The sequence below is a fragment of the Cavia porcellus genome, unplaced genomic scaffold (genome assembly GCF_034190915.1).
Source record: "Cavia porcellus strain 051 isolate PalLab524CR breed Dunkin Hartley unplaced genomic scaffold, mCavPor4.1 scaffold_9, whole genome shotgun sequence".
Classification (NCBI taxonomy): Eukaryota; Metazoa; Chordata; class Mammalia; order Rodentia; family Caviidae; genus Cavia; species Cavia porcellus.
Genome location: NW_026947492.1, coordinates 88,006,998 through 88,030,725, shown reverse-complemented (window position 1 = coordinate 88,030,725; position 23,728 = coordinate 88,006,998). Strand labels below are relative to the sequence as shown.

Below are 23,728 nucleotides of genomic sequence, written 5' to 3'. Positions count from 1 at the left end.
ATAATGGTTATTATATTATCTCCTTGTATATAAAATTTTATTTATAATATCACATATAATAAAATCCAATAAGATACAACAAGATAAAACCTATGGAGACAGAAGAACAAAAGCTTGTTGGGACTTCACAACAAGATATTAAAACATCACTACCTATTATAATGTCTTCTTTTCAGCCAATTCTGCCAAACCAGCAATGTCTACAAACTAAATTACTCAGGGCTAGGATAATTTCCTGTCCTATTTTCCAGTCATTGGCATTTTCCACGGATCCCATAACTTCAAGGACTAACTCCCAACTTTCCATACTAAGAATTGTCTGAGTTGACTTAAAATTTCATATCAGACCTATTTATTATGAGACCTTCTGTTCTCCAAACTCCAAGGAAAGAAAATACAGCCACAGTGGCCACAAGAAAAATGAAATAAATGTCCTTGGCATGATTTGAGGAAAAGAACTAGGAAGCTACACCCCTGTTTGGAAGATGAGACCTGTGGGGCCCACCCTAGCTAGCCCCATTGCTTGGCTCCCATATTTGTTCTGTCCTTTCCCAGTTTGAAGCACATCCATTCCCAACCATAGTTTCTGACCTGACCTATTCCTAATAAATCCAGCATGGGAAACCCAGGTGCTCCCCAGAAGCAGCCATCCTCACACACACTCATTTCCCTCTAAAACACTTCCCATGCGCTCCGACCCTATAGCCTCTGATTCTCCAGGGAATGAGGCCAGGCCGAGCTCTCAAATATCTGAAGTGGCCTGGGCGTCTCAAGTATCTTTCTTCAAACAAGCAGCCTTTTAAGTTTCCTGAGTTTTCCTGTTTTAATAAAGGCACTGGGACATGAGTTTTACTTTTCTCTCCAGTATACTTTTTTAAAACAATTTTTTTTTTTAAAGCAACTGAACTACATCCTCACGGTGATAAAAGAGGCTGTGGGGAAAGCTGGACACTGGAGCAGCCAAACATGCAATTTCTAAATTTGGGAAACTAGTTTATGATTTTAAAAAATACTGATGGAAAAACGTCAGGGGAGTCATCACAGTAGGACCCGAAGGAGGCATCTCTGGAAGCCATCTGTGGGCTGTGGTCTCACAGTCCCCACCCTGCAAAGCAAAGCCTCTGCTTTTCCAGAAACCCAGCAAGGCTGCTCCAGGGGCAGCTGCAGGCCTCAGCCCAGCTCTTTGCAGTTCCTGTGCATGGCTCCCACATACCGCCCTCTGCCCTTGGCTGGACCACAGCAACCATCTCGGGGATGGGACCCCCTAGAAGTCAGGAAAGGCCATGACCATTATAGTCACAGAGAATCCAGCTGGGCTTGGCTCCTACTGACAAGGCCCCAGACAGCAGACTGCCAGAGACTTCCTTCCACATCATCATTTCTCACAACCAGCTCCATCAATTAAAAGGGGAGGGGAGCAAAAAAAAGCTAAAAACAAAATTCACTGATGAAGCCCATTTTCTCTGCAGAAACTGGGTAACTGTAAATTCATAAATTACAAAATTACTTCTCTTTTTTAAAAAGTTCTCATGGATGAATAACCTCTGTCTGCACATAGCCAATGTTTGTTGAGAGATTTTACCTAAAATAATAGGCTCTTATGTAAATATCACACCCTGCCACTTCTGAAGCATTGGCTGTCACACTGTGAAGTCATCCAGGCAGCTATTTCTGTTAGAGCCTCCTCATCTAGGACCACTCCTCTCCTCACCCTCTATTCAGGAAACTGTTTGTACTACCTCTCTATCCTGCTCAGGGCCTTGGTACTTCCTGTCTTCTCTGTGGGGGTCACTCAACCTTCTGATTTACTCACAGTTATCACTTTTAGACTCAACTCACATGTTGTAGCCTCCATATGACAGGAGGACAGAGCATATCTATTTTCGCTTCTCCACTGGCCTGTCCCTCACCTCTCTAATTTGTTTTTTTCCCACATTAGGATGGATCATTAGGATTGATTTAACCTCTATTTACCATCCGAATTCTCTTAATAGAGTGTACAAAAGACTGGTTGAAAAGCATGGTGAATATTTAATTTTTTACAGTTATTACAGCACAAGGCACACTCCCCCATCATCAATCCCCTCAAAACACCTCCCTTCTTGGGACACACTCATCCCATCACTCTTGCCACGTTCTGAAGCAGTTCTGAAAGTCCGCTGTCAGGAGTGTCTTCAGCTGCACTGTCACGGCCGCCTCTGTGTTCTGAACCCACTCATGATGTGTGCCTTTCATGTTCACTTTGACTTTGGGGAAGAGCCAGAAGTGACACGGTGCCACACCAGTGGACATGGTGGATGCGGACACATTCTAGTGTTTTTACAAGTCAGCCTCGCCACTGAATGGAACTCAGCAGTGGGGTTCTTGTAAAGGCACCCACGAAACAGAACTTCCAGAATTACTTCTGAAAATGGCAAGAAGGATGGCAGGCATGGTGGTGGATGCCTGCATTCCAGAGGCTGACGCAGGGAGGATCTCCATGGGTCTGGGCTATATAGCGAGTTCAAGGCCAGCCTGTACTCCAAAAGGAGATCTTGTGTCAAACATAAGGTGGCTGAGTGTGTTGGGAGTTCTTTCTGCATCTTCTAGTCTGTTTCTCTGACCCTCAAGTCTATTTTTTTGCCAGTACAATGTGTTTTATCATAAAGGCTCTATAGTATAATTTCAAAACAGGGATCCAAATGCCCCCCACTTAGCCTTTGTTGCCCAGAATTGTCTTACTATCTTAGTCCCAAATGGCTCCAGTTGAATTTTAGGAAATGTTTTCTCTAGTTCTCTGGGGTATGTGAATGGTATTTTGATTGGGATTGCAATAAATCTATATCACAGTTTTGGGAGTAGGGCCATTTTCACTATGTTGGTTCTTCCTACCCAAGAGCTAGGGATATCTCTCCATTTTCTGATTTCTCTGCCATCTCCTTTTCAGAGCACAGTAGTTTCAATGTAGAGGTCCTTTACTTCTTTTGTTATATTGATTCCTATGTATTTCATTTTGAGGGAGCTATTATGAAAAGTGTGGTTTGCTTAGTTTCTCTCAGTGAGTTTATTATTTCTATAAAGGAATGCTATTGTCTTTTGAGTGTTGACTTTGTGCCCAATTACGCTACTGAATCTGGTTATTAAATCTAGAAGTCTGTTCATGGAGCTATTGGGGTCTTCTACGAGTAATATCGTATCATTCACAAACAATGATAATCCAACTTCTTCCTTTCCAATCTTCATTACTTTTATTTCTTTCTCTTGTCTAATGGCTCTGGATAATTCCAGAATTATACTGAGAAGAAGTGGTGACAGTGGGCATCCTGCTTCCAAACATATTCACTGGTAGAAAGATAGTTTTTTAATAAATGGTGCTGAAAAAACTGGCTTTCCACATGCTGAGGACTAAAACCAGACCCATGTCTCGCATCATGCACTCAACTACAGTCAAAATATTAAAACCGAAACACTAAATCTGCTCAAAGATAAGACAGTATAACCTTTGAAGACACAGAAATGAAGGCAAAGATATCATGAACAAAATCCCCGTGGCACAGGAAACCCTACAAAGTATCAATAGCTGGGATCTCATTGTATTCAAAAGCTTTTTTCACAACAAAAAAAAATCACAAACACAGTGAAAAGACAACACAAAAGAGTGGGAGAAAAGTCTTAGCTGATTCTTCCTCAGGCAAAGAACTAATATTTAGAACATACAAAGAACTGAAAAATATCAGACTTCTCCAAATTTAAAGACTCACTCCAAAAATGGACATGTGAAATAAATAGACACTCCTCAGAAGTACAATGGAAAATAAATATGTGGGGAAATGTTCAATGCCAGAGGTCATTAGAGAGATGCAAATTAAAACAAAGCTGAGACTCCATCACAATCCAGAAAGAATGGCTATTATCAAGAAATCAACCAATAACAAATGCTGGAGGGCTTGGGGAAAAAGGAACCCTTCTTCACTGTTGGTAAGAGTATAGACTGGTGCAAACATTGTGGAAATAGGTGTGGAAATTCCACAAAAAAACAGGACTGGAGGTTTCATTTGACCCAGCTATTCCCTTTCTTAGAAGCTTTCCAGAACAAAAGCATCAAACTATAGTGATACATTTATCCATATTTACAGCACCATAATTTATAATAGCTAAATTGGAGAAACTACCAAAATGCCCATCAACTGACCAAGGGATAGAAAAGATGTGGGCATTTTTTAAACAAAGGAGTGCTACTCAACCGTAAAGAAGGATAAACTTGAGATATTTGTAGCTAAATGGATTGTCTTTGAGATCATACTCAGAAGTGAAATAAATTGGACAAGCCTGTAATTATCATGTTGTTTCTCTAGTATGAGAATCTGAAAGCATAAATAAATACCAAAAGGTATGCTACATACTGTGAAATAGGAAGAAATTGTTTAAAACAAAATGGGAGCTGGAGGAGAGAAGGAAGGGAAAGAAAAATTAGGGAAAAGTGGAAACAAAGCTTTGTAAATGGGGAGGGAAAGAGGGGTTGCAGGGAGAGGAGGGGGATGGGACAAAAGAGGAACTAAGACTTATCATGTACTGGAACAAGTTCTCTATTATGAATGTGACCAGTATGTATATCTAACTTCAACCAATAAACTTAATTTTTAAAAAAAAAAATGAGTCCTTATCTCAAAAGAAAAAATATAAAATGCCAAGAAATCAGGTTAAGTTTGGAGTAACAGGGATCTATTTGAAGGGAATTAATGGCAATGTAGCTTTTACTGTAATAAGTTTTATGTAAGTATTCACCATGTATTTTGATCACCCTTGTAAACTTCCTGAGGAACTTTTGCACATCTTCTTCTAAGTTAAAAATCCACCATGATTCTTATTCTGAAGAAGTATCTGAAGATTGGTATCTGATGAACGAATTCTAATTTGACAGATAGGTAAACTGAGGTACACCTGGGCGGCTGTCCAGTCTCTGAATATTCAGTTCATGATTCCTGTCTCAGCATCACTGCCACTGGGCCATTCTCATCAGTGACCTGAGTGCGTTGACGACCTTCCACCCAGAACTCAGCAGCTCAGGGATTTAATCTGTCTTTCATCACTGACGGTGACCATCTGTCCATATTTCTCTGCTTGTAACCAGCTGAATGAATAAACATTATACAGAAATGCACGTGTTTCACAACCACTATTTCTAAAGGACATCAAAGATAGTTTTTAAAATTCTCTAGAAGTGTTCCACTGAACTTAAATGTTTTTATGCACAGATATTAATGAGATTGTGACTTTCATACTAAAGAAGTAAAGGTTAATGGCTACATTTGCTGTTTTGCCATTTCTCAAACACTAGGCAATCCAAAATCTAATAAGCATGTATACAAGTATGAGCCATTTGCCCAAAACATTATACTCTATTGCTATGTTACGTTTTGTCTTCAGCTTAGGTCAAAATGCACCTGAACAGCTTCATTTCTTCCAACAAAGATTTAACTTTTACTTAATTAGGGTTTTCCTGAAAACCTCTTCATCTTCTTGACATCTTTCTGTTCATTTCCATCTCTGCCTGAAAATTACTGCTTCCAAATTCACACCATAGCTTAACTATGCATCCTCTTTATCTTCATCTATGCACTTTAAACTTTCTCTTCAAGCTAGGTATAAAGATAAAATGACGGAAACCTACAGTACCAGTGGCTCATCACCCAGATCTCAGAAGCATCTCTCAGGGGTGCATGTTTCCAGCTTGTAACTCTTTAATCTTTTCAACAGGAAAGTTCCATGGAGAGGCAAGTGATCCCACCAACTGAACAAAAAATATATGCCTGCCATTTATCACCATTTTCTTTTGTTCTATAATTGTTTTTACCTATGCAACTAAAAATTGAAACAAAGTAATTGTAAGCAACTCTGTTATGTGGTTTGTACAACGTGATTTTCAAAACAATTCACCAAATCATGCTGCCTGCTTGGATCAGAATGCCTCACAGTAGCCCAAGCAAGAATTCCTGCCTCCTCCCCCTCCACCTGTCAGCATTACACACAGAATTACACCCAGCCCACTCCTACATCACTATCTTCCCCCATCTGCACCTCCTTAGTCCAAAACCTTGTCCTCTGAGCTGGGGTCTAGATCCTAGATAATGACAGCAAACTCCTGTCTTTCTCCAGCCCCCACTAGCCATCTCCCACTAAGCAGTCAGTGTGATCTTTCTACAGCACAAATATAATCAAGCTGTGTCCACACTTAAAGCCCTTGCACGACTCCTCACTACCCACTGAATGCTGCACCTCTGTGCACTGCTTACATCATTCGCAGTCCAGTGCCTGCCTACCCCTGGAGACTCAGCTCTTGCACCCTGGCCTTCTCCCTTGGCTAGGCTCCCCACTGTCCAGCACACTGCATGTTTCCTCGTTCCTCCAGAGCAGTCTGCTTTCATGTCTCTTACCTCTTCACTCATCCTTTATCCAGAACACCTTCCCATGTGTGCTGTCTTAACTGAGATCTCCTTACTAATCTATAAAACTATGAAGAGTGATTCTGAACAGACTTTGCAACTGCCTCTGAGTGAGGCAGGGTGCCCGGACCCCTGTGTTTCTTTTACCAGGACACTGACCACACTACCTCTTTCATAGACTGTCTGCAGTCCCAATGCTTAGCAATCATAGTCCAGCATTTGTCATGACAAAGTATTTGACAGGATTTCATTATCTCCTGAGGATGCTGATAAAGAAGCTTGTACCCTAACAAGTTCATAGCTCTAATTCTAAAGTCCTTTGAATCACAGGAGTCCTGTACTGTTTTAAAATAAGGAGGCCCATTTGTACACAAACTTCTAAAGTAACAAGGTAGAGCCTTAACTCAAAATTCCAACTTGCTCTCTTCCTTCTCAAGTGGAAGAACATTAACAAGTGAAACCAGCCCTTATGCTGTACCTGACTAAGGAAAGAATTAAACATTTAGGTTTGTATTAAAAGTTCAGTATAAAGTAGAGTATAATGTTAATTCACAAAAAGAAGGTTTTTCTTGAGGCGTTTCATCAAACCATGTAACACATTTCTGGGATTCCCTGCCCTGTCCTCTGACCCTCCATTCTGACATTCTTAATAAACTACCTGAAAGTGAGAAATGATTTTCAAATTATCTTAAGTCACTCATAATCAGAAAGGCAAATCTGCTATTTGAAAACCTCAGAATGAATTTCATTTGGACAATCCTTTTCTCACATAATCTCTAACAATCTCAGGATGGAAACCTGGTAAATATTTCAAATGGCAATTAGGAGCCAATGTCTACCTTCTTCCCTTTGGAAGAACTCGGACAGGGTTAGGAAATGTCTCCAGAAACTAGGAAGAGAAGGGAAATGACATTTATTGAGTTCTTGATTTGTCACAGGTAAGAGGTGTTACTCACCTATGTGCTCTTTGGAATTCTCCCAATAATTCCACAGCATAGGGACCAGCACCTTCACTGTTATGTACCAAGGCTGAAATAAACTAGCGAAAAACAGAAAGGCCCCTCAGCCAGTAACTGATGGGACCAGGACTGAACTCAAGTCTACCCAGAATCACAGGGGAAAGCTTTTGCTACCACAAGAGCTCAGAAAATGGAAATCTCTTTTGAATTTGTAAAAAAAAAAAAAAATTAAGAGATGCCTTCTAGGAAGTAAAATGCCCCTCTTCGTCTCATAGTATTCCAAAGGAAGTTTTGTCTTAGCTCTCTCACTTCCAGCTTTCCATCTAATTATGCTTAGATGTAATTTTATATATAATTTAGGAATAAAGTTGAAAAACAGGAGATTTACCATTATATCTTACAGAGCTTCATGTACTGGCAGAATGTTCAATTAGATTTAATCTGCATTAATTAAGCTTTCCATTTTAACAAAGCTGTATATTAACACATTTGAATCAGAAAAATAAACATTAAATCTGAGTGCCACTAAGACACTTTTGCAAGACAGATTCATCTCTGTTGCTCTTCCAAGGCTCTCAATTGGTGCTGTTAAAAAAACCATCGCATTTGAAATAGAGGCTAGAATTAATAAAAGTACCCATTTTATTACATGAAAGAGCCTATTTAGTTACTACCTTAAGGTACATTTTTCAATACTCTGTATAGTTAAGTTTTACATTTCATTTTATCCACCCACTTAAGACATCCATGGGAGCTCACCGGGCTCAGTTACTAAGGGAATTTTACAGACATACTGCTTTGCCAAGAAGTTCACTCTCGGTTTGAGGAATCACAGCTTTCCACGTGGTCCACCTTTAATCGCTGGGTTCCCACCAGTGCAGGAGACGTTGGCCTTTGCTACAGGGAAACTCGACCACTGAAGAAACTGTCTTGCCACTATTTCAGTAATGGCCCTTCATGAGACTAGCCAGATGCCGAATAGAGATAGATTGATTTCCAAAGGCGTAAACGAAGTGCGGTCTACAGTTTGGAAAAGGTTGTTCGGTGATCACTTCCTGTGTACCCATGAGGGTGGTGGAAGGAGTTTGGGTCCTGAACTCTGCTCCCCCGTGGTGTCTCAGCAGCAAAGGTGACTTCAGACTGGACGCTGAGCATCACCAGATGGTCTGGTAGACGGGCAGCACTTTTCTTTCATCACCAAACTAGGGGAAAATGATGGTTTTGCTTTCTCTGGCCACCCTGATACCTGTCTCTCCTCAGCATCAACTTCCCATCTGATGGCATCATCATCCGTATCATTACCATCTTGATGACTTTTCAAGCTGAGACTCTGGTACACCGAACACTGTGCTATGTGTTTTACAAGTACTTCCACACCTCACAGAGAGGTGTGCTGCTTATTTCAGTCCCAGACACCAAAACCCTTGCCTCTTTCTCCATCCTGAACAGTCTCCACACATAGCACATCCTGAACGAAGTCTTGTCTTATCCCTGGGACAATACACTCCATGGAAAGTTGTGAAACCAGCCATGAAGACTCTAATCCGCTCCAGCCAGAGATGGAGACACTGACTCATTCATTCATTCAATATTTATTCATTGCAGCCAAATATGGGCCTGAAAGTGTCAGACAGACCCCTCTGTGAGACAGATGGCTACATATAGTTCTTTCAGTGTCTGTGCACAGACTAAGTGAAAAGCATCCACCAGTCAAGACAGACACTGCCAGCTACTCCAGTGTCCAGCCTTGCCATACTACGAGGTCTACTTTTCCAATACATGTCACTGGAGTGTGGTGCAAGTGAACTGATGCTTGACTTTTACAGGGCAGGCCATAAACCTAGCCGAGAGTACCATGATGAAATTCTACATACAGGAGAAGCTACTGACAGCCCACCTCCGTCAACACACGGTGGTCTACGCAGATCTAAACAGACAAGTTAAATAACACAACTGAAAGGGACTACACATAAAGTTCTCTCTCCACCTATATATATTACTACAAACAGAAAATCTACCCTCATTTAAAAAGGTCCACTTGGATATAAAGTATTGAGCATGTGAAAGAACACCAGGAAAAAGCAATCCAACCTTCTAAAAACCCTATAGCAGTATTTTATATCCTCAATTAACAATACAAGCATAAATTATTCATTAGGAAATTTCTGCTTAAACCCCTACAAACTTGTTACCATTCCTCTAACCAGGATCAAAGAAGAAATCAAACCATAGAAATTTGGAACCATAAAAGAGTATAAAAATGGAAACAATGTAGCAAAACCAACGGGCTGTAATCAAAACAACACCCTCAGTAAGACACAATGTCTTCAGTTACTTAACAGTACTATAGATAGAAAATACTGAAAACAAGAAAACTAAACGTTAAACAAATAGTAAAAACACCAAGAAGAAAATCCAAACAAAAATAAAATGGAGAAATCAATGAATTTGAAATGAAAGACAGTAGACGATCAATAAAACTAAGAACTGCTTCATTAAAAAGATCAATAAATTACCCAAGCTTATGAGGAGTCTGGTCAGGAAAAAGAATGAAGCACATCCATTTCACATGAGAAGGCAGAACCACAAATGCAAACCTTGCTTTAGGTAAAAGAGAATATAATACCCAATTATTTTCCAAATAACACAAGTCTAAATTAAATGTGGTTTTGTCACAAATGTAACCTGATTCAAAAAAGAGCTTAAAATTAATTAAATAATACTTTACCATAAAAAAACAGAAAAATCAACACTTTTCTATAATAAAATATTCATCAGCTTCCTCCTCCTCAACATACTGTATCAACCTAAATAACTTTTGGACTTTTCAGACCAAATATTTTCTATATGTCTCTATGTACTTCTTATCTCTAAATTTTTTCAGGCTAATTATATCAGAAACAATTACAAGAGATGTACTTCCTATATTTTAAGCCAATCAGGAGCATATAAGATTTTCAAAATAAAAGTCACAGATGACAAACTCACACCTAACATCATGCTCAGTGGGGAAAAGTTTGAGGCTATTTCTGTAAGGTTCTGTGAAGTTATAGAATACAAACCTAACATACCAAAGTTGGTGGTGCTTTCCTACACCAATAACAAGCCACAATTAAATCAAGAGAATAACTCCACTGATAAGTTAAGGATAAATGAAAAAATGAAATACTTAGGGATAAATTTAACTGTGAGTAAACTATTTCTAAACAGAAAATTATGAACCCTGATGAAAGAAATTGAAGATGTAAATAAATGAGAAGCTATCTCATGTTCATAGATTGAGTTAATATGTTTAAAAGATTTTTAACAGTATACTATCCAATCCATGTAATCTATAGATTCAATACAAGCTCTATTAAAAATTATCAATAACATTGTTCGCTGGAATACAGCTGGTAACAGGCACATGAATATGATAAAAATACATCATAAATATTGAAACCCAAATATTTCCTACCAAAAACCAAACCAAAAAAAAAAAAAAAAATGACACTATGGGAGAGGCTGGGACAAGGAAAGTGATGGGGTGGGAATGATTGAAGTATATTACGTACAAGAACAAATCTACCACAAGAAAACCCATTCATCTACCTAAATGATATGCATTAATAAAACTGGGAGGATCCTAAAATTAATATGCAAGCATGCACACAAAAAACTAAGCAGTTGAAGTGCTACTTACAAAAAAGTGCAAAACTAAAGACATGACATTATCTGATTTCAAAATGCGCTATTCCACTATAATAACCAGAGCAGCAAGCTACTGACATAAGATAAAACAACAGGTAGATGACTGGAACAGAATAAAGAACCCAGAAATAAACCCACAGCTTCCCAACCAACTAGTTTTCAACCAAGTTACCAAGAACACAAAGGGAAAAAAACACATATAGTCTTTTTTGAAAACTGGATATCAGCATGCAGGAGAAAGAAATTAGATGATTATCTCACACTGAATATAAAAAATTAAGGTGGCTTAATGACAAAACTTGAGGAAAAAATTTATGGTTTTCTTATATGTGACCCCAACATCGGAAGTGGGACAAAAGAAAAAATAAACAAGCGGGATTACAATAACCTGGAAAATTTCTGCAAAGCAAGCAATCAAAAGAGTGAAGAGACAATTTATGGAATTGAAGGAAATATTTCCAGATTGTAGTTCTGACACTGAAAACACACATGGAAATGAAAGAAGTCAACGGCAAGAAAACAAGTAACCCAATATTCAAACAGACAAATTCTACTTCTAGATAGAATATCAAAAGAAGACGTACAAATGGCAACAAGTAGATGAAAAAATGTTCAGCCTTACACACTAAGGAGATAGCATTTCACAACTGTAATAATGACAAGTCCCAAAAATAGAAAAGATAAATGTTGGCAAGGGGCTGTAAATACAGGAAGCCTCACATGCTCTATGGGGGTAATGTTCAGTATAGCCATTGTGAAAACCAGCATGGGAGTTTCTCAAACATTTAAAAATAGAGATACCATTGGAGCCAGCAACCTCAGAGAAAAAGGAAGCGGTATGTTACAGAGATTCCTGCCATTTCTCTTTACTGTAGCGTTACTCACAATAGACAAGCTGCAGAACCAACCTAAGTATCCGCCAACAGTTGAACAGATAAATAAAACACTGTGCATGTATATGACGAAATACCGCTCAATCATAAAAAGAAGAGCAAATCCCTGCCATATGCAGTGCAGGAGAACCTGGAGGACAGGATGCTAAGTGAAAGAAGCCAGCCAGGAAAACTAACAACACATGATCTCGGTAGAATGCAGAATTCCAAAAACTGATTTCATAAAAGATAAAAGTAGGGTGGTTACCAGGGTTACTTTTTCAAAACTTTGACTTAACTCACATACAGAAAAATATAGGACACTTGTTAATGAGTTGAAATATTTAAGTACTTCATGAATTTAGTATAAAACGTTTAAAACAATGCTGACATGTGTAAGTGCCCAAAAATAATTTTATCAACTAGTGCTGTTGTATCAATATTATTCTTATGCTTTAACTATACAAATATCTTGAATAAAATATTAGTTAATGTATCTTTTCCAAGAATTTTCAACAATATTTCACAGGATTAATTTTATTAATATAACTATGTCAATAGACGATGAAGAAAAGCATAAAATTATCTTAAAAGGCATGGTCAAGAGATAGTCAATAAAATTTAACAGTTATTTGTGACTTGTTGGCCTTTCAGAAATTCAGAAATAAAATTAAACTTCCTTTGCATTATGACTAGATAAATACATAGATATTATATTAAACAGATAAAAAAGAACATAAAACCATAAAATAATATTTCCTGCTCTCTTCCTCCTGATTTTAACGAGGATCTTTAGGCTGCTTATTTATTAGTCATTAGTGGTATGGTAATCATTGCCAATATGAAACAACAAAAACAGCTAATATAAACAGTGGGATTTGAAAGAAAAGATTTTAATATTCCCAATCACAAAATTTTACAGCTAACAAATCAAAGCGGATCCTATGAAAAATTGAATGCTTGGTACATGGTATGCAATCAGTAAATTTTAGCCTTAGAAAAAGTAACCCAAAATGTTTAAAAATCACCCTAAAATGGTATTATCAAAACCAGAAGAAAAACGTCAAAAGAACAAAAACTACAGATCATTATCTCTTATGACTATACTATACTTCTATGACTATACTATATTGTCAAATCAGATCTAGTAGGATACAAAAAGATTATACAACATAGCCAAGTAGTATTAATTCCACGATACCAGCTTGATATAACATTCAAAAAGCAATTCATGCATACACCATATCAATAGAGCAAAGAACAAAAACTGCAAGACCATTTCAAAAGATATAAAAATAGAACATGAAAAAGTTCAACATGCTTTCATAATAAAAGTACTAAACAAAAAGGAGTAGAAAAGGCAACTCCCTCAACCTGATAAATAATATCTACAAAAACAAGAGAATACCTCCAACCTAAGGAACAGCATCTATGAAAACTCAGAGGAACTTAACAGTTTTCATAGTGACAACTGCAAACTTACCTCCTCAGATCATAAATAAGATGAGGACAACTGTTCTCACCATTTCTATCCAACAGGGCACTCAAATTTCCTGCCAGGATAACTGCACAAGAAAACGAAATAAAATGCATGCAGGTATGTACCTATGTGTTTCCTCTTTGAGTTAGGTCCCCCTTTCCCTATAATTCAGATATTTCTTTGCATCTTCCACCACTTTCTCAAAGGGTGAAACTGTCTCTATTTGCAGAATATATGGCCTTATATGTAAAATTCCTAAGCAATCCAGAAATTATAATTCACAAATTAGTTTAACAAGGTTGCAAAATGCAAGATGAATATTCAAAAATTATTTGCATATTCATAGAGGCAATGAGTAATGAGCTTAAATTAAGAAAATAATCCCATATCCCAGTTATGGAAAACATACATTTAATTTGCTCTGACCATAAGCAATACAATCACAATCACACATGAAAGAATCACTCAAAGAACGTGGATGTCTGACTTTCCAAGTCAACAATCTGCCCCCCAAGTAACTAGAACTTCTGCTATGGAATAAAGAAGAGCTCCAAATGCATGATTCTCTTCCCATACAGCTGCAAATGTGCCCACCCGTGTCCATGGTAAAATGTCTACAGAACTACTTGCTTCTCTAAACATTTGTTGTGGTCTGTCTGGATGTCTCCCCAAAGCCTCATGAAGTCAAAGGGAGTAGGCTTTTCATAGGTGGCTGAGTCTAGAGTTTGTGATGGATGCATGGTCCAATATTGGTATTAAAGGTGTGAGTGTTACACCTGCCCTAGGGCAGGTAGCCTGCATACACTAGAAGAGAAAAAACAGTCTTCTCCCCCCTCTCTCTGTTGTTGTTTTTGCTGTCTTCTGCTGCCATGAACTGCTGCCCCTCTGCCATGAGCCACCCTGCCTTGGAGCCACTAATTAAGGATTGAAACCTCCACACACTGTGAGCTAAATAAATATTTCCTCCTTTAACTCTGTGTGTCAGGTATTTTGACTCTACAATGAGAAAAGTAAGTAATACTTATCTTAATAATAAAAGGAAGTTGAAATGATGAAAGATTCTCACATGCTACAGACTGGAACATTTGGGAGGTTCCGGTAAATAGCTTAATTCTTAAATATATATTAATATAAAACCTTCATTCTTTTGTTCTACTCCTTTTCTTCACTACATATATATTAACCGTCTTCAGGGTGGAAATCAGGACTTCTGTGCAGCACACAGCTACTACATTTCAAACCCCATAGTTTGCGCTTTGCTTTGATTAAAAAATACAGAGAGCACCATAAAATCCAGAGGGAGATCTACTTTCTATCTTTTCACATTCATTTTGTTTATGAGTCAGTATCTCAGGTTTCTTGTTATAATAAAACATGTTCAAATGAATCTCCATTCAGCAGTCTCAGATTCTATTACAGACCTACTAAGGATACTGTAAAGCTTTTCCCACAGTAAGATTTCTTTTTAGTTCCAAAAGGGAAAACCAGCAAATAAGAGTCTGGAGACACAAGGAGAAGAAATATGCATCCATTAAACGATCAGTCATCAGTGCACACTACCTTTTCCATCCTTACCGCAATGCTCCAAAGTGCGTTATTACCCACACTTGAGCTGAGGAAAACTGATGTTCCCAGACAGTCCATAGCTGTTGCCACAAAACTAGACCTGGAACTCGAGTCTCTTCTGGTCTACATCTGAGAGCTGTGCTCCTTCTCCTAAAATGAGTCATTCCCCACACCTATATCCTGCTTTTGAAGTGCTCTACTCTGCCTTCTCAGGAAATACCTGAAGATATGCATTCTGGACACAGCATTTGTATGGTCCTCCTATTGAGCAGCCAAACAGCACAAGACCAATGATGCAGGACCCAGCCTCTCCCTAACTGTGAATCTGAGACCTGGCTTGACACTCGACCCCCAACATTCAGCATGTCTTTAAACCAACTCATATCTCTCACAGACATGTGCATCATCTTGCATTCTCTGGGATTACCCCAAAACAATCTACTCATAATGTTGACAAAATCCAGCCTAAAGGATCTGGGTGAGTCATAAGCTCTAGCGGCTGAAGTGAAATTACTCACAAAAAAGATACACAACTACTGATTAACACATTTAATGAAAATGTGCAGGAAAACATTTTCAGCACCCACCAAGTTAGGGTGTCCACTCCCTTTCCAGTGAAAAACTGTATTTCCTCACATTTTTTTTTACCTCAGAGAGGTGCACAGTGTTGACAGCCCGACACAGCTTCCTCCCTCCCTGACTGCTGGAAGTCCATGTGTTCCTCAGCAGTCATCTCTCTACATGGCCTTCTTCATCCACTGACCTAACGAGCAGGGTTCAGCGAGCTTAGTACATCCACGTGATTTCAAAATTAGCCCCACACTGCCTGCAACACCACCCTGCTGCTCCTTTATTACTCACTCTTCAGTGCATTAGCTTTTAGGAGGTCAGCCTGGCCTGCCACGCTGCCAAACTCCCCACAAAACCTGCTTCAGCACCTTGGACAGAGATGGCTCTTGAGAAATATTTTCAACAGACCAGTATGGAGGAAGTCACTCCTAAAATTTTAACCTGTTCAAATTAACTAAAAATCATTATTTTAATGGGGTGACCTTTCTCAAACTTATGACTCATTTTCCCTGGGGACTTTAGTCCCAGTGTTTCAACAAGGCATTGATGTTTTGTAATAACTTGACTTCCCCCTACCTTTGCAATCCCACTCCTCAGAGTCTACCCCAAATCTCATCCTGTTTCCCACAAACTTTGTAGGTTGCAGTCACTTATCACCAACATGGTTTTTTCCAACCATGTTCCTGCATGAAGCCTTTCTTGGCTGCTGAAGTCCTAAGACACATGACTTTAAGGTTTACCTTCAGTCCCTGCACACAAGCATGCAACCCTGTATCTGCAGTGCTTTGTGCTATTTACTTGTCCACATTCCTTAACAGGTTATGCAATCTTGGGCATCAAAATTCAGAATTATACACCTGAATATTCTCAGTACCAAGCACAGATCCCACTTACATACAGGAAAAATCCTTAAAAGTTGTTAAATGCACACAATTAACTTGCTCGACGCCTTACACGTGGCATCCTCAGACAGGATGTGATTTTCTATGAACAGTCGACCACAGAGTAGGTGAGAAAGGCTCTCAGGGGTGGGCCTTGGATGGCAAAGGAGAAAGTCACTTTACCCAAAGTCAGCTCTGTATTTTTATTTTTAAACTTTATTTCGATGTATTTGTTATGAGTGCATGTTTGGAGGACACAGTGCTTATATTCCTCCTAAGGAGCTGGTGCAGGTATATATCTTCAGTCCTGTATTTCTCTTTGTTTTCCTTCCCTCACCCTCCCTCTATCTCTTGGTCCTTTCCGCATGTGAGAAAGATCATCCTACTTCCTACTATCTGCATTTTATTTTTCTCTTTATTGCTAACTTGGATTGCCCATATAAGAGAAACCATGTGACAGATAAGTTCCTGTGTCTTATTTAATTCACTTAGCACTGTGCTCTCTAGGTGCATCCGTTTTCCTACTATGACTCAAAATTGTCCTTTGTGCAGAGTAGCACCCATTGTGTGCCAACACCACATTTCCTTTATTCAGTCATCTGTTGGTGAAGTAAATCCAGTAATGTGGTGAACAGCAACCAAAGTTCGCCTAGCCAGAAATTCCCTAGAGCTTCTACCTCTCACCTCTAAAGCACCTTGCAGAGTCCACTAACTCCAAGCAGGTTTTCAAGAGCAGGAGAAGCTTTCCTACCTGTGCTCCAGGTCTCGAATGGACAGTATCACACCTGAAGTCGACGGCTTCTGCTGTACGGTGGCCAAAAAGGTGAATTCACTCTTATTCTGGAACAACTGAATTAATTTCTCACTCACATGAGGAGCTGCATGGATCTCTCTTTCTTTATCTAGGAGATGAGAAGGAGGAGGACGGGAGAGAAGACAGGAGAGGACAGGAGGGGAGAAGGGTTACAGAAAGAGAGAAGGGAACATGAGAAAGAAGAGAGCAAAGGTCCACAGTTTAAAACATTGTGTTTATGGATCCAGGTCACATTTCCCATTTCCCCTCCCATCAACAGTTTTTATTTTCAGGCACTATTCACCCACAGTCATTCCATGCAAACCCTGGAAATGCTATCCCTGTCACCGTGCCCAGTTTACAATGGGCCAGACTGTGATTTTCTGACATGAATGTTGACAGAACACTGAGCCAGTCAGCCTGATGCAAGCAGAGCAGGGTGCTGGAGGGCAAATGTCGGTCAGATAAATGGGGTTCAAAGTTCAGAGGTTCTGGGATCCAGCAGAGGCTAAATGCCACTGAGTGCCACCCATGCTCACTCTTCTCCTGGGCTTGGTTTCCCTCTTCCCATAGTGCTCCTAGGAAACACGTCCATGTCTGGTACCTAGCTGAGATTTACGAGCACCAGTAACACCAGACAGCTCTGCCTTTTTTGGAGAATAAACACAAGACTTGCTCGTGCTCCGAAAGCATGCGTGGAATTTCTCTGTTTAGGTGCCATTGATGACTCTCATGAAATATTTATGACAGTGGAGACCAACTCAGCAAGCCTAGAGGTGTGTGAGTTCAGCTAATCCTGCTCCTGGACGGAATCTCCTCTCCAATACTAGGAAAATGAGATACATCAACCATTTCCCTCTCAGCCTCAAAGCCTCGCTATCTTAAACAGGTATTATGTCATTACTGCACACGGCATCTCCTGGCATGAGAAAGGAGCACAGAGGACACGAAGTTAAAGAAGACTACTCAGAGGATGACAGAGGAAGGTCACAGGAGGACCGGGTGGTCTCCTCTTCACCCTGACCATCTCTTTGTACTGTATGACAACTACTTGGTTATTTCTCCAGCCCTGCATGAGTAGCCTTTGAAAAACACAAAACTTCAGAGGCTGCACTGCTCAAGGAGCACCTAAAACTTGTGTGACAACCCTGAAGAATCTCAGTGGCTCCTAAAGGAGAAGTCCTTGAATTCTTGACCTTGAGCCCCTGTCTTCTTATCTGCAAAGAGGGAGGAAGGACCAGGCCTCTCTGCAAGCCCTCCCAGCCTACCTTGTAATACTATGAACTGCCACTTCATGTAAATAACACAAAAGGGAACACCAGTCTTTTCCCAGCTATAAAATTTTAGGCTGTGAATGGAAAAAACAAGGAGTCTGCTACCACGCGAGCAGCCAATTCACGAAAAGAACCCCACCTGCAATCTGTTTGGGGTACTGGGGTCTGAAGCCCAGTGAGCCGCCTCACTAGCCTTTTTATATTTTTATTTTGAGACAAGGTCTCTCTAACATGTCCAGGCTGATTTTGGATTTGCAATCGTCTTCCCCAGTCTCCCAGAGTGCTGATCTACACCACTTGTGCACCCACCTAGCATTTGCTTTTTGGCCTGAAGAAATGCCTTCCTTATTGCTAAGGGGCAAACTGTGTTAGCCTTCATCCAGAGCTCAGACAAGCAACAGTCACTTAAAGAATATTTTTTTATTTTTGCCCTGCTAATCAAACTCAGGACCTTATGCTTCCCAGGCAGACGCTGTGCCACTGAGCTATATCCTCAGTGTAAGAATATTTTTATCCCTTCTATGGATTCCCAGATGATACATCCCAGGATAATATGCAAAATTTATTAAATATATAAACAAACTATTTTGCAAACAAGAGAATATTAGTAAATTTTAAAACATTTTTATTATCATTTCTGCTAGGTAAAACTGTAGTAAAGGCTGCCCAGAATTTAGTGGCAGAACAGTTAGACTTGAAGGAGGTGGAGCTCTCTTATCTGCTTACTTCCTCACTCATCAAATAGGACTCTACTGATTGGTGGTGGGGACCTAGAAACCTCATTACAGGATTGTGCTACTCGGATCCAAAAGAGGGCATGATCAATCAGCAAAACCTGCTGGAGAGAAGCTATAAACATCATTCCCAGCATGAGTATAATCACCTCAGTATTCCTAGGAATTGATCTTGCAGTGTCATGACCTATGACCTCCATATTTACAACTGCAACGTTAAACTCTCCCTTAAGCAACAGTCATAGATCCAATCTCCCGCCACTACCTATCTGCAAGAGATTAATGAACATTTCAAATTGCATTTGCCCACAACAGAACTCTAGTTCTTTCCAACAACCTTCTGTCTTCACCTAGAATTCCCAGTCTTTGTAAATGGTAACCCTAAGTTCTTTGAGCCAATGAAACTAAAGAATTCACTTGATTCTTCCCAGCTCTGCACCTTGTGTTCTGATCCAAGAGCAAATTGTGAGGACTCCCAGGCCTGAAGTCTGTTGACTACTTCCCTACTTCTCTCTGACAACTCTCACCCAAGACAGTAAGGTTGCTCCCCTGACACTTCAGTTTCCTAACTCGTCTTGTCTCTGTGTTTCCCATAAGAACTTTTCTTTTCCTTGTTTTCCACACAACAGCCAAAATGCTCTTTTTAAAATATATGTCCAAATCATTTTAGTTACTGCATAAAATTCTCCAATGGCTTTTCACTACTCATGGGATAAAACTCCGCTCCATTTCCATTATCTGCAAAATCACACACACACACACACACACACACACACACACACACACACACACACACAAGGGATTATGCCTGCATCTCCCCTTCCATCTCATACTCTTCTCTCGGGGCACTAGAGGAGCCACCAAGAGCACTCCTGCTCCAGAACTCTAGACTTTTCCCCCTTTTCCAAGCACACTTCTGCCACCTTCTCACATGTCTGGTTCCTCCTCTGTGGGCTCTCACTGCAGATACAACCTCCCAGCCACTCTCTCCAAAGCAGGACCTCCACAGCTGTCCCACTAACACACCACTCTATCATAATCTGTGAATTGGCATACGGTTGTTATTCTCTTATTTATCACAGTCTTGTTTCATGCTTCTTGCTTCCTGTCATTTCTTTCCTTTTCCCACTAACATTAAGCTCCAAGAGGGCAGATCCACTCATATATTCATTGTTTCATCAACCCTTCCTAGTGCCTGGCATGAAGCAGGCAACTCACAAAGACTGATTGGTCAATGAATGTATCTTCCATTCTTTTCCTCAATTACATGATTACTTTGAATAAGTATGTATATTGCAGTCAGGAAGCAGTATGGTACCTTTTGGAAGATCAACAGATGAATGGCTGAATGCCAGTGGCTGTCTAAAGAAAACAACATTTGGTGCTGACTTCCCCTCTTTTTCACTTCTGCTCACTCAGTCCTGATTGAGAGCTGAACATTCCTTACGCTGGTTTGACTCATTTCTCTTTATAAAGGATCGGCACACTGAAGTAACAAGACTTCATTAACTACCACTAGAGGAAAATGTAAGAATCAACTGTTTTGATACATGGAGACTCTGTGTGCATTTTCATTTTCAGAAAAGCACTTTCAGGTAATAATTACCTATTTTCAGCCAATAAAGGACACAAGGAAATTCATTTCTTACAATGGAAGAGCAGTGGACCAGGTTTCAAGTTGAGTTTGACAGGTAACTGGCTGTATAACCTTGGAGGAGACACTTTCCTTCTCTGAGTCCCACACACAACATCTGAAAAGTAAGAGAGTTAAATTCTCTCCTCTCCAAGTTTTTCCCTGCCTCAATTTCATGCCTGTTAATCACATTTTCCTGCTCTTAGCCACACAGCAAAAGAGGGTACTGAGCATATTTTCCAAGCAGAAAATATTCACATTCTACAATTTTTCTCTTTTGCTGATTTTTCAAATTAACATAAAGTGTAAAGTTTCCTATTGCTGAAAATACTGACATGTGAGCTACTTCACAGTCTGTGTTTTCCCCTCTGGAGTTAAAAGAGTGACCAATGGAAACCAACTAATGAGACCTGATAGTGGATATCATACTTCCGTGTTTAGCCACTGTGAAGGACGCTGCTGTGTAACGAGAATGTTTAATCCCGCCAGCAAGAACGATAAAAACAAGCGGGATGTGGAAATCTCTGAAGAACTGTTAAATATAGATTCTAAGTTAGAGACCTGTGAAATGTGTTAAGCACAGATCAAACATGCAGAATGTAAGGCTGCTGAGCATAGAAAAGGGGATTAAAGTGTGACTTACAGGTAGAATGGGGTGGAAGGACCAAGTCACCATGTGTAAAACAAGTCACCTTCAGAATGACAATTGTGTTGTCCCTGAATCTGAAGCTCATCGCTGGCCTTCATTCAACTCCTGTAGACCCCACATGTACTCTTTTCAGGTAACACCATCCGAACCATTCTCTGCACGTCATGTTACCTGGCGAACCACAGTTACCTGTCACAAGCATGTTGGCTCCAGGCACCTCCCTTTTACTGAACCCCTTCTCTACTGTGAGATCCAGTCCTTGTCACCCCAACATCATCAGGAAAGCTGATACATCAGAGAGAGGGGAGAGAGGGAGGGGGAGCGGGAAAGGGAGACAGGAGAGGGAGAGGAATAAGAGAGGGAGAGGGAGAGGGAGGCTCTGAATATATAGATAATGCATAAATGTGGGTGCCCTTCTCTGCTCATCATACCCTCCCTCAGTGTGCTAACCTGCATCTCTCTCTCTCTCTACTTTCTCCTGGATTTTGCAAATTGATTATTCAGTAAGCTACAGGATTCCAATGTTTGAATTTGGCCCACCTCTGAGCGTTTTCCCTGTGTGACCTCTAGTACTGAAGTCTACCATTGTACTGAGGCAGTTTTCCAAGCAGCAATTATTTAAAGCAAATGTCATTCAGTTTTTTAGACAAAGAGAGGAAATATTACCCCAAATACTCTGAGACTTGGCGAAATCTAGTTACCATATGCTAACTCAGTAGCAAGGGTTAATTGCTTTTTCCTTCCTAGGATGAAAATGGTGTCCAGTCATTTTTAAAACAATACTAAAAATGCTAATGTGCTAATTAAACACCAGCAAAAAAATTGTTGGGTGACAGGAGGGACTGGAAAGCAGAGAAGAGAAGAAATTACTAAACTGTGCTCACACATTCTTCTCTGATGAATCAGGAAACAACCTTGTTTGCCTCCTCCTTCACCTGAAGGGGCAGGATGGTGGTGAATTTCACGGCCAGCAAATACACAGCTGTGCTGCTTCTATAGAAGACACTGAGATGGGCACCAGGAAATGAAAGTTAAAACTGTATTCTGTGTCCCACAGATACATACGCGAGACCATTTCCCAGTGACAAGAGGTAGCCAGCAGGGCACAGCACGGAGGACAGGGGGTCATGGCGGCAGACAATGACATCACAGAGGGAGCCTCATTGAACCTGACTCAAAAAAAAAATGATGAATACATAATGCCAGGCAGGCGCAAGAGGAAGGAGAGGGTATTTTCACTGCAGGACTGCTGGGCGGATATGAGCACCACATGTTTTACACTGTCTCAGCATTTTTCTTTCTCTGCAAGCATATCTTTCACTAAAAGTCCAGCAGGGAAAGCATCTACTCACTCTACCACTGGATGGAATTCTCAGGATCCTGATGGCCACGGTGCACCAGCTTAGCGCAAAAATATAGCCACTGGCAAAGTTCCTGCTGGTGCAGATTGGAAAATCAAGGTAGCAAAGGAAGCAGAACCCAGAAATATGGAAAAATGAACACACCAGGGCAGCCTACCTCAGTGCTGACTGAGGGAGCATTCAGATAGTGTTTTAGGGTTCACATGGAGAGTCTCAAACATAGCAAGCTCCTGGGAGAAAGGCACATCCTCCCAGCTGCAGTTCCACTTAAGCTCATGGTAACCCTGGTTCCCTAAAAGCAAAGCAACACATGTTCATTTGCACTGGCAGTTGGCTTTCCACTTCCCAGTGCAGGATAAGTTTGAGAGTTCAGAACTGCCAACGAGCCATGCAGGTTTTCTGCTGTGGAGGTTCTGTGTCCCCCTGCAGGTCTTACGGCCCATCTCCGAGGATGCCGGATATCACTGACCCAGGCGGTCTGCAGAGAGGTAGAAATCACAAGCAGAATGCAGACAGGACACCAGAAGTCTCCGGTTAGTGCGGGAGGGATTTTCATCTCCACTAACCAGGGCACAAAAACCTCCATGAAACCTCCTCTGGCTTCAGAAATAAGAATGATACAAGGCAAATGCGTATAGTTTACTGCAGTGCCAGGAGCTGGGCCAAGGTCCTGCATGTGTCCTGTCACTCACGGCCATCTCAGGAATAGGCCTTGTCATTATTTCCATTTTATAGATGAGAAAAGTTAGCCTTGTAAAATTAAAATAACATCCTAAAAGACACTGATCTGGGAAGCCACCGTACATATACAGCAGGCTGGATGCAAGGGTCATGTTCTTACCTA

General features: G+C 40.3%; 1 protein-coding gene across 2 annotated transcripts in view; it reads right to left on the bottom strand.

Annotated features, from left to right (window-relative positions):
• LOC100728286 (protein kinase C-binding protein NELL1) overlaps window positions 1-23,728 on the bottom strand; it is a 755,088-nt gene that overhangs the window by 656,537 nt on the left and 74,823 nt on the right. For both annotated transcript variants that reach the window (XM_063256788.1, XM_063256789.1), the window contains exon 3: window positions 17,192-17,342. In XM_063256788.1, the coding sequence (XP_063112858.1) occupies window positions 17,192-17,342 (151 nt within the window). The remainder of the gene's footprint in view (window positions 1-17,191; window positions 17,343-23,728) is intronic.